The sequence below is a fragment of the Suricata suricatta genome, chromosome 16 (assembly GCF_006229205.1).
Source record: "Suricata suricatta isolate VVHF042 chromosome 16, meerkat_22Aug2017_6uvM2_HiC, whole genome shotgun sequence".
Taxonomy (NCBI): Eukaryota; Metazoa; Chordata; class Mammalia; order Carnivora; family Herpestidae; genus Suricata; species Suricata suricatta.
The window spans coordinates 4,135,416-4,145,770 of NC_043715.1; the positions used below are offsets into that span (position 1 = coordinate 4,135,416).

Genomic DNA, 10,355 nt, shown 5'->3' on the forward strand with positions numbered 1-10,355 from the left:
AGGAGGGGCCCGTGGCCCCGCCCCCAGGGGGACCTCACGGCCGCCGTGCACCGAGAGGGAGGCAGCTTTTACACGGGCGACCGCCGAGGCCAAGCCTCCCCCACCATGCTGGTCCAAGGCCGTTTTCTATATTTATTATTGGGAAAAGTCACTTTAAAGACTGGCGCTCTTCGGAAGCAAAGCTATTTTTTTTTTTTGTCCGTGGAATGCGGTTTTTTACTGTCGCGTCATGAGGAATAACACAGATTCCGTGATCTCCTTTTCGATGCCAGGACAGACTGAGGTTGGAAGGAAACTTGCGCAAATCTGTGAAACACAGACCTTGGCTTTATTTTTCTACGTATCAACTGCCATCATGTTTTGTAAGTTGGGGTCTTGATTTCACCATTGTCGGTGAAGAAAATTTTCAATAAATACGCATTACGTACACGAGGCTGCAGAGAAGGTGTGGCGGCTCTTCCTCCTGCCCCGGTGCTCCAGGGACCGCCCGGCGCGTGTCCGCTCAGCCCGGAGGCGCCGGGGATTTGTTGTGCATCCCGTGGTTTACAGTGTCTTCACGAGGTGGTGTTCCGTCAGCCCTGCGAGTCGAGAACATTTCCCGTTAGCAGGTCAGCCCTGATCCTTCCCTCCCAGCCCACACGGCCCCTCACGGGCCGTCTCTGTGACGTCCCCGTCCTGCACGTCTCACACTCAGGGATCCCCCGCTCTGTGGCTTCGTGCTTCAGCACGTTTTTGAGATGGGCTTGTGTAGGATCGTGTCCAGGGCTCGGCAGCTCTCCCCAGCTGGTGCGCCAGCCCGCTGTGCGGACAGACGCCTGCCGTGGGCGCGCCTGGGTGGGCGGATGCTGGAGCTGCTCCGCGGCGGGGCTCCAGCAGGCCCGGGGCTGAGGGTGCCTGGGTGCGGGTTTCCGTGTGGGCCCCGGGGCCCCGGGGGCGAGGGGCTTGCCGCACCATGCCTCCCTCTCGGAGGAGCCGTCAGGCTCTCTGGTCCGCAGCGGGCATGGCATTTGCTGCCCTGGCAGCAGGGCACGAGGCTGGGGCTCCCCACGCCCTGCCCAGCTTATCTCCGGCTGCCCTACGTGTCAGGTGGGGTCTGCGTTGGGGTTTGGGTTTGCGTTTTCCTAAAGGTGAATGACGTCCAACACCTTTGTGTGTGCTTACGGGCCACCTGCACGCCTTTCGAGAAGGGTGTGTTTGCAGACTTGGGGGCACTCCCTGGGTGCTGTGGCTCCGGGTCCTCCTCCATGGAGCACGGCTTGTCCGCTGCTCCTCCTGTTCTGTTGCTTGTCCTGTCACCTGTCTGACCAGCTCTTTTGAAGTGTGGGAATTTCTGACCTTTACAGAGCCTGTTGTACCTGCCACACGCCATTTGTAGGACCCCGTAGCCCGATACACGGGTGCCCGCCGATTTTTAACCCTTGCCTGTCCATCACGTGACAGACGAGGACATGCTGACCAGAGGGGCAGAGCCCGTGGAGTCGGTGCCGAGCATGTCCTGGACCGAGGGAGGAGTCACTAAGACCCAGTCCTCCCTGTGACGGCCCTCCTTGGAGGTGGCATTGGGGACCTGGCAGTTCTTAACGGCACCCTGGGGCTGATGGCGAGTGAAGACTTGGGAGGCGTTGTCAGGGCCCCACAGAGCTCTCTGCGCCCCACGCCGCCCCGAGGGCAGAAGCACTCGGCTGCGTCCTCAGATGCGCAGTGACCTGGGGTAGCTCAGGTGCGCCAGATCAAGGGGCTTGTCCACGGTTTGTTTTGGGGCCTCTGGTCCCCCGCTTGTCCCCCCACAGGCATGGGCAGCTCACTGCCTGCTCCTTAGCCCCGTGAGAGCCGGGGTCGTGGCTGGCAGGCGGGGCTGGGAGTGAGGACGTGGACTCGGCCGGAGACACGGTTGCGGGAGCTGGGACTGGCCACAGCACCCAGGCCCTGTTGCAGGGACAGCACGTCATTAGGTTTTTCCAGAGAAGCCTGAAACCCGGAGTCTGTTGGCAAACGGTTGACCCACCTTGCTGCGTCGGCCCCCGTGCCGCTTCCCTGTGTGGAGCTGGTCCCCAAAAATCCTGCTGTGCTGGCAACGCTTCCTTCTGTGACCCGGCCTCAGTATGCAGTCTGCGCCCTCATCCGGCCCCGTACTGCCTAGGTGAGCCTGCCACACGCCATTTGTAGGACCCCGTAGCCCGTTTGCACAGGAGAGATGTGGCTGCACCTTTAAGCTGCCCCCGGCCCCGGGCAGACCCTGGGGGAAAGGAGGGGCTGTGGGCTCAGGAGCACAGGCCACAGGGGGTCCCCACCTGCCTAGAGCTGAGCTCCCACCCGCCTCAGCGGCTCTTGGGGAGCTTTCTGGAAGCCCGGATGCCCGCCCCAGACCAATGTCATCTGGACCCCTGAGCCGTTTGAAGAGTTCCTCCCATATTCTCGTGTAGCCGGGGCTTGGAACACATTCCAGAAGCTCAGAATCAGGCCCAGGTAAAAGGGCCGTCAGTCCCCACGACGGAGCCTGGCAAACCCCCTTCCACACACCCTTCTCCCTTCTGTGCTGAGAGCCCCATGGGGAGGGGTCTGCTGTGATCCCATTTCACGGGTGCTCCCAGCGAGGCCCAGGCCACAGGGCCAGAGCATGAAGGGATCCAGGGACTCCGGCTCCTGGGACCTGCCCTCATCTGTCCTCCAGAACATTCTAGTGGGTCCAGGGAAACAAAGGAGGTCACTTTCTCCCTGAAGTTCTGAACCTGTCATGTGGCCTGTACTCTGGGGAGAAGGGAAGGAGCAGGACCCTGGAGAACAGCCCTGATGACAGATGCTCCCGCGGATGACAGGTGCTCCCGCGGATGACAGGTGCTCCTGCGCATGGGCGCTGGGCCAAGCCACTGCCTGCCTGGCCCATAGAGGCGCAAGGGGGCCCCCTCGCTGGCTCCCTCGTGCACCGAGCCGCCCACCCACACTGATGGGGCCCCTAGGGTGCCTCTCCACAGCTCGAAAAAGGTCACGGCAGCCGTGGGGGGCCGGCAGGGAGCGCACATCAAAGCGTCTTAGAACTAAGAGGTTTTGCTCCTTGAGTGGAATTTCACAGCCTGGTGGCCAATTTCTAAGTCATGCACGTTAATGGGCAGCTAATGAGGTATCCAGGCGGGGACCTGGAGGTGCCCCAGGCTGGCAGAGCCCAGATTAGGGAGTACAAAGCCAGCCGCTGGTGCGGGAGGACAATGAACCTCTCTCTGCCTCGGGGTGGGTGGGTGAGGGGCATGCGGGCGGGAATCAGTGCTGTGCAGATTTGAGGCACAGGCTGGGCCTGGGCTGCTGCACGGGCTCCACCTGCCGTCCCCGGGTGCCCAGTACCCTCCCCAGCAGGGGGCAGTGACCTCCCTGCATTCCTGGAAGACCTCCCCAGGGAAGAGGTGGGCTTAAAACGCCTGGTCCAGCAAGCACGGCCTTTCCCAGGTGCCCGACCCGGATCTCTACCCTGGGGGACCCCAGAACACAGTCCTTCCCAGGCCTCCCGGCTGAGCTTCACACAGGGATTGCCTGCTCCCCCATACCTCGCTCCCCGCCTTCACCTACTTCCAGGGAGCTCTCCTGCTGCTCGGGTCTCGTGGTCACCCCTCCCTTCTCTTTGGACCCCCTTTTTGTCTGGTCCTGGTCTTCTCGCAGGTCGGCCCTTCCCCGGAATGCAGCCCTTCTCTTTCTGCCTCTGACTCGCTGGCAGTCCCCGTGCGTCGGATGAACACGCACTCGGACCTCAGCCCGGTGGAGAGCAGGGTGCTGAAGAGGGGCCCCTGGGGTGCCCAGAGCCTGTGGCTGTGACCTTATCTGGTCACAGGTGCAGTTAGGAAAGGATCTCGAGAAGAGATCATTCTGGAATGTGTGAGTGGACTCAAACCCCAGGTGCCCCCCCAGGAACGGGAGAGGACACAGACACGGGACGGGCGTGGGAAGATGGCACCTGGAAGGACTCGGCCACCAGCCCAGCACAGCCTAGAACCCTCAGGAGCTGGCCAGGGCAGGAGCGACTGCACCCTGGAGCCTTTGGAGGGAGGGCGGCCCTGCCGATGTCTGCTTCAGGCTTCCAGCGCCCAGAACTGAGAGAAGGGATTCCCATTATTTTGAAACTCGCAGTTCAAGAGTTTGTTCCGGCAGCTCCAGGAGACTCCTGCGCGGGGCAGGTCGTGCCTCCTTCTCCCTTCTGGAGCCCTGCGCTCACTCACTGGTTCAGCACCTCCTGCCCTGGGCACTGGCAGTCGGGCAGGGTGCGGGGCGAAGGAGGTTTGGGGATGACGCCCCCAGGGTCGGACCTCAGGCCGGTCACTTGCCTGCTGGCCCGTTCTGAGTCCTCCCCTCCACCTGCCGGAGCTCAGTGCCTGCTCTGTGCGGAACTCGATGGTGTCAGCCCCTGGGGTGCGTCGTGAGGACTCAGACGCCCAGGCTGCAGGGCCCCGTTCCCAGCGTTGCTCACTTGGTGGCACCCGTGCCACCTGACTCGAGGGCCGGGGTTGTCCTCCTGGGCCACAGTCCCGGCTCCCTTGTCACCGGCCATGCCTGCCACTTGGCATGCCCTCGACACCTCTGCACGGAGCCTGCAGAGACATGAACAGTCTGCTGGTGACACAGGATTGAGACCGTTGGAAACCACACGGAGGAAAAGCCCTGGGCGCTGATCTGGTGGCTGAGAGATAAGGACTGGCGGGGTGAGGCTCCGGCCCCAGAGATGGTTAACTGAAAGCCAAAGGTCTCCAGAGGCGGCCCCTGGACCAGCTGGATCCGCCTCCCCGGGGAGCCAGTTAGAAATGCAGACGCTCAGACCCCACCCCAGACCCACGGATTGGTAACATGCCATCAAGGGACTGGAACCCGGGTGCCAGGAATGGGCAGTTCACGGTTGAATTCCAGATGTGACCTTCGCGTATTTTCCAGAATGGTACAATTTCCTACACTCTGCCATCTCCTCTGACAGCGTAGCAGGTCAAGGCCGTGTCTCCTCAAGTCTGCTCCAGACCAGCGACACCCGCCTCCCTGGACCTTGGGAGTGAGGTGGAATCTTGGCTCCGCCGAGGGGACCGTGAATTTGAATCTGCCTGCTGACAAGACCCCGGGTGATTCACGTGCACATTTGTTTTAGGGGCAAAGCACGTTGCTGACCGCCTGGGCCTTTGCATGCCCTTGAGTCTACAGCGGCCCGGCAGCCACTGGGCGCTGCAGGGCGGGCGCACGGGCCCCTTTGCCGACGGAAACGAGGCTTGGAGGGGTCACACGCTCAGCTGAGCCCCAAGCTCTCTCCAAGCCCCTTCCGCAGACCGGGGGCCTCAGAGAGGGATCCTGGGCTGGGGCGCTGGGTGAGATCAGGTGCGGGCCTGCCCCTCCTCCTCTCCCAGCTGCCCTCTGTCAGACCCTCTGCAGCCCGGAAAGCCCCGCCTCCTGGGAGGGGCCTTCACCAGGGTGGGGGAGGGGAGGGCGTCTTAAGACCCCGTCCTCAGGCTGGGAGTTGTAGACGCTGCAGGCCCTTGGGACAGATGGGTCTGACCTTGTGTCCTTGTCCCCAACACAAGTTCTCTAGGGCTCCCTTAACATATCATTTGCCACCTCTGGCACCGCTAGAACTTTCCTCCTTCCCCCAGTGGGGGCCCCAAAATGCAGCTGAACCCACTCGAGCCAGCGAGTTGGAGCTCTGTCCCTGATGCCTGACGACAGTCTCACCTCGAAGTCTGGATTTGCGGGTAAGGGCAAGGGGCTGGGTGGAGGCTTGGGAGAGGAGGGGGTAGGGGGTCCCCTAGTGAGGAGAAACTGAAGCCCAAGCCGTGGGGGAGGGCCTGGGAACGGGTCACTTAAAGGGGCAGCACGAGGCAGCTGGTGACCTGGGGCCGCTGGGACAGATGTGTGACTGATTTGGGGACGCGAGAGCTGTCACCGCCAGGAAGACAACGTGGAGACGGCGCCTCTCCCCAGCCCGCTGCTGCTTCTAGCCATGGAGGGACCGGCGGGAGGCAGCCCGGGCCCCGCGGAGAAGCCGGGCCCCGCGGCCGCCAGCCCCTCTCTGTCCTCGCTGGGCGCTGTCTTCATCCTCCTGAAGTCCGCGCTGGGGGCCGGCCTGCTCAACTTCCCCTGGGCCTTCCACAAGGCGGGTGGGGTGACCCCCGCCTTCCTGGTGGAGCTGGTAAGCATGTGCGGAGCATCTGGGGGCAGGGGGAGGATCCTGGGGGCATCCTCAGCATCCCTCCTGGGCAGCTGCCTGTGGGAGCCACCACCCCTGGAGGCTCCCTTTTGGGTCCGCTCTGTGCTCAGCTGCCACAGGACAGAGCCATCCCGCCACAGCCCTGGGCAGAGAACACCCCTAGACTGGGGGAGGGGTGTGGGGGGGGTAGAGGCCTTGCAGATGCCTGCATCCCGTGACCCATGTCCACCGAGCCGTCCCCTGGCCATTTGGCTGCTCTGCGGCTGAAACCAGCTGGATGGTGCACGTTGAGCACCATCGGGTGTAAGATGCTCCGACCCCCGTCCCCACCCCTCACTGTCCAGCCAGGCCCCCTGCTCTGTCCCAGGCGTCCCGCCAGCCGCAGGTGCAGCCTCTGTTCCCTTCCCAGGAAGGCCAGGGCTGCACAGCCTGGGCGGAGAAGGGCTGCTCATTAGCACGGCTTCATCTCATTTGCAAAGATTCTGTTCCCGAAGCTGATTAGCAACCTTTGTGCGGTGAGCTGGTCCACACCGTGTTCCACGCTTTTCTATGGCGGCCAGCTGGTCGCGGCCCGGGGCCTTTTCTGTCCTTCGGGAAACTGCGCAGCTGTAGCCTGAGTAGCGGCAGCCTATGAAAATAGGCAGCCGTGGGGAGATGGGTCAGGGGTGAGTTTGGGGAACGGGACAGGAGGGAGTTCTGGGGGACGGGGGTGTGTTCTCGGTTCTCACTGGTGAGGGGGACCAGGGGGATTGGTTGTACCTCTTCTGAAGATAATTAATTTCTCTTAAAGATCTTAAGAGAGTAACTGAGGGGAGCCTGGGTGGCTCAGTCGGTTAAGCGTCTGGCTTCGGCTCAGGTCATGATCTCACAGTTTGTGGGTTCAAGCCCCGCATCGGGCTCTTGGGCTGACAGCTAGCTCAGAGCCTGGAGCTGCTTGAGATTCTATATCTCTCTCTCTCTCTCTCTCTCTGACCCTCCCCTGCTTGTGCTCTCTCTCTCTCTGTCTCTCAAAAATAAATAAAAATCATTAAAAAAATTTTTTTTCTTTAAAAAGAGTAATTGAGACTTCCTGGGTTGCTGACGCCTCATTCATCCAGCTGGGGCAGGAGGAGGGGGGTCCCAGGTGCTCAGACTTGCAGCTCGTGAGGCCTCAACAGTCATTTACCCTGTGCCTCCAGTGTCCGGGCAGGAGAGAGCCTGGTGGCGCGTCGGGTGCAGGCCCCCGGTCTGCAGGTGGCCTCTGTGGGTGACAGGCCTGGTGGAGAGTGGTACCCAAGGCCCTAGGAGCTGGGGCTGCGCCCTGACCCCACGGTCCCGCTCCACAGGTGTCCTTGGTCTTCCTCATCAGCGGGCTGGTCATCCTGGGCTACGCCGCCGCCGTCAGCGGCCAGACGACCTACCAGGGTGTGGTTGGAGGGCTGTGCGGCCCCGCCCTTGGGAGGCTGTGTGAGGCCTGCTTCATCATCAACCTGCTCATGATCTCCGTGGCCTTCCTCAGGGTGATTGGGGACCAGCTGGAGAAGCGTAAGTACTGACGCAGGAGCCGGGGGTGGGGGGGTGTTCCCCGAGGGGCTTCTGGTTGATGCACGGGGACGTGGGCACTGGGTGGGGCCATGGAGGGAGAGCAGAGGCCAAGGCCACCCCTGAGCTCCGCAAGTCGGGGCAGAGAGGGTAGTAATTGGCGGCACCCTGGGGGTCCGGGAGGGGGAGGGGGAGGGGCTGTGCTGGATGTTTACAGGTGGGGAAGCCGAGCCAGCTGCACAGAAGCCCCTTTGGAGAGCGAGCCAGTAACACGTTGAATCTGGGGACCGACGTCCAGGCCTGAGCCCAGGCCCTTGGCTCCTCATCCCCCTTGGCCCGACGCCCGGCGGACACTGCGCTAGCCGCATCCTCCCGCTCGGATGTGTCCCCTTTGTTCCTTGCTAACTTGCTGGGGTTTCCACCTGACTCGGGGTGGTCAGGCTTGCGTGGTTCGGTTTCCAGCGACTCAGGAGCGTCCTGCATCCCCTTCCGGTTTCTGCCTCCGTTGTGCCACCGTCGGAGGGCGCTCTCCGTGGGGTTTCGGTCTCCTGGCCCCACGCGGTCAGTCTTGGTGGCGTTCCACGCGCTCTTCGGGACGTGCCTTCCGCGGAGGGGCGCGGCATTCTAGAACGTTACACCCGCCGCAGGTGCTGCCCTGCTCTGATGAGGTCCTCGAGCCTCCCTCCCTGATTCTTCAAATGTAGTTACTCTGTCGGGTCCTGAAAGACGAGTGTGGTGCACACCTGTGAATCGTCCGTTATTAGCGTGAAAGTTCCCCTCTCCTCGCTGGTGAAACTTGGCCTTCAGCTCCGTCTTCTCTGCCACGAGTCTGGCCTCCAGCTTCCTTCAGACTCGAGTTAGCCTGGCGTCTCATCCCTGCCTCTTGACTGTGACCCTAAATGTGACTTTCCAGTTTCAGACACATCTTTTGCAGGCAGCACCTGGTTGGGTCTCGCTTTGTTTTTTTGTTTGTTTGTTTGATTTTTGTTTTGGGGGGTTTTTTTGGGGGGGGGGTTGTTTTTTGGGTTTTTTGGGGGGTTTTTTTGAGTTTTGTTGTTTTTGTTCTTCTCGTTTTGTTTTTGCTTTTGTGTTTTTGGGTTTTTTTTGTCTTATCATTTTGATGGTCTCCTCTGTTTAACTGGAGTGTTGAGATTTTTAGTTGGAATGTAATTAGCAATATGGTCGGGTTTCTGTCTCCCATTTTGCTGTTTCTTCTGTTCTGTCACTTGAACCACAGAGAAGGCCCCCAGTGCTGGCGGTAGTGAAGTTCAAGGTGCCCGTGTCTGGGGGAGGGGAGTGCTTTTATCCAGAAAACCTGAACCTCCCGGTGGGTAAAGGTACAGAAGTGCCCTGCCCGCCCATGTCAAGGAGCAGTCATGCCCGGGTTTGCCTCCGGTCACTGGGGGCGGGGCGGTGTCGAGGAGTCTGGGGCTGCTCTCGGGCTCCGAACTCGGGCAGCTGGGGCGATGGGAGCGTCTGTGAGGATCCGACCTCCTCTGGGGGTAGATGGCCCGGGTGTGCTCGTGGTTAGATCGTCGGGGATGCGTCTCTCTGTAGGCAAGTCCAGGCTTCTTGGCAGGAGGGCCAAATAAAGATTGGGGGTGCTTGTGGAGGTTGGGGTGCTTGGTGTCCTTGTGTTCAGTGGGTACAGATGACCCAAAAGTGACAGGTGCTGGAAGACCTCAAGGAATGTCCTAGAAAGTGAGGGCTCCCAAGGGACTGATGTAGCCCAGATGTCCGAGCTGAGATCCGGATGCAAAAGTGGGGCTCATGGCCTCCCCAGGCCACCTGGGGGCTGGTACCCCCCCCGCCCCCCCAGGTCTCTGTGCACCTCTGGGTGCGTGTGTTCCCAGGGCATCGGTGGCCCGGAGCACCCACCTCCCTCTCCCATCTGGTGCCTGTGTCCAGGGACCTCGGGGTGGGGTGGGGGCCCCCTAACCTTGCAGACGTCCCCTAGCCACAGCTATTCTGAGAGAAGGCCATCCTTGGTATGCAAGGCTGGCTTGCATCTGGTGAACAAAGGAGGGTGCCCAGCAGGCACAGCAAGTGCCCCCACTGGGCCTCTCTCAGCTCCCGGCCCCCAGCAGCAGGGCTGCAGGGACCTGGGAGGAGGGGCGCCCCACCCTCCTCCCCTTCCAGCCCCAGGCCATCCTGCTCCTCCCCTGGCGTTCACCCCTGCCCCACCCACCTGGCCTCTTCAGTCAGCTTCAGATCCTCCGTGGGACACCAGTCAGGTCCAGGTTCTTTGGTTTCCCCCTACAGAGAGGGGGTGGGAGGTGGGCGGGAGTCTGTGTCCCCTGCCCCCTTGGACGAGCCGACTAGGGCCGATGTGACCCCTTGCCCAGCCCAGGCCCAGCCTGTAAGAGGACAGGCAGTTCCCACTGGGATGTTCAGGGCCCCCAGCTGCCCTGGCCTAGCCTCCTGGAGGGTCCGTGAGGGTCCCCAAGATTGCACTGAAGCGTCCCCACCAGACACCCAGTGTGGAGCCGGCAAGGATCCTCCAGAATAGCCTTCCTGTGATCCCACCACGTGACCCCCGCTGCTCCCATGCAGAGAACTGGCCAGCTCTGCCCTGCTCTGGTTCTCTAGTCCCTGGCGTGTGACCAAGCCTTGGCTCTGGGCCACAGTTTGGGGGAGGTTTTCTGTGGTTCCCAGTACTGGGCCCCCCCCC

The 10,355-nt window shown here is 61.8% G+C and overlaps 1 protein-coding gene and 1 long non-coding RNA gene across 11 annotated transcripts in view; one reads left to right on the top strand and one right to left on the bottom strand.

Annotated features, from left to right (window-relative positions):
• Positions 1-124: 124 nt before the first annotated feature.
• On the bottom strand, positions 125-10,250 carry LOC115280416. The gene is made up of 3 exons (XR_003903769.1): positions 9,873-10,250; positions 2,006-2,236; positions 125-578 (listed from the first exon to the last, which is right to left on the bottom strand). It is a non-coding gene; the product is annotated as an uncharacterized LOC115280416 (long non-coding RNA).
• Positions 4,422-10,355, top strand: part of SLC38A8 (solute carrier family 38 member 8) — a 24,937-nt gene continuing 19,003 nt past the window's right edge. For 5 of the 10 annotated variants that reach the window (XR_003903763.1, XR_003903761.1, XR_003903762.1 and 2 more), the window contains exons 1-4: positions 4,422-5,087; positions 5,610-5,708; positions 5,865-6,145; positions 7,489-7,687. Coding sequence is in view for 2 of the 10 variants with exons in the window: in XM_029925294.1 (XP_029781154.1) it covers positions 5,957-6,145; positions 7,489-7,687 (388 nt within the window). In the remaining 8 variants the exon portion in view is untranslated. The remainder of the gene's footprint in view (positions 5,088-5,609; positions 5,709-5,864; positions 6,146-7,488; positions 7,688-10,355) is intronic. The other 5 variants (XR_003903765.1, XR_003903767.1, XM_029925294.1 and 2 more) reach the window with 5 other exon arrangements.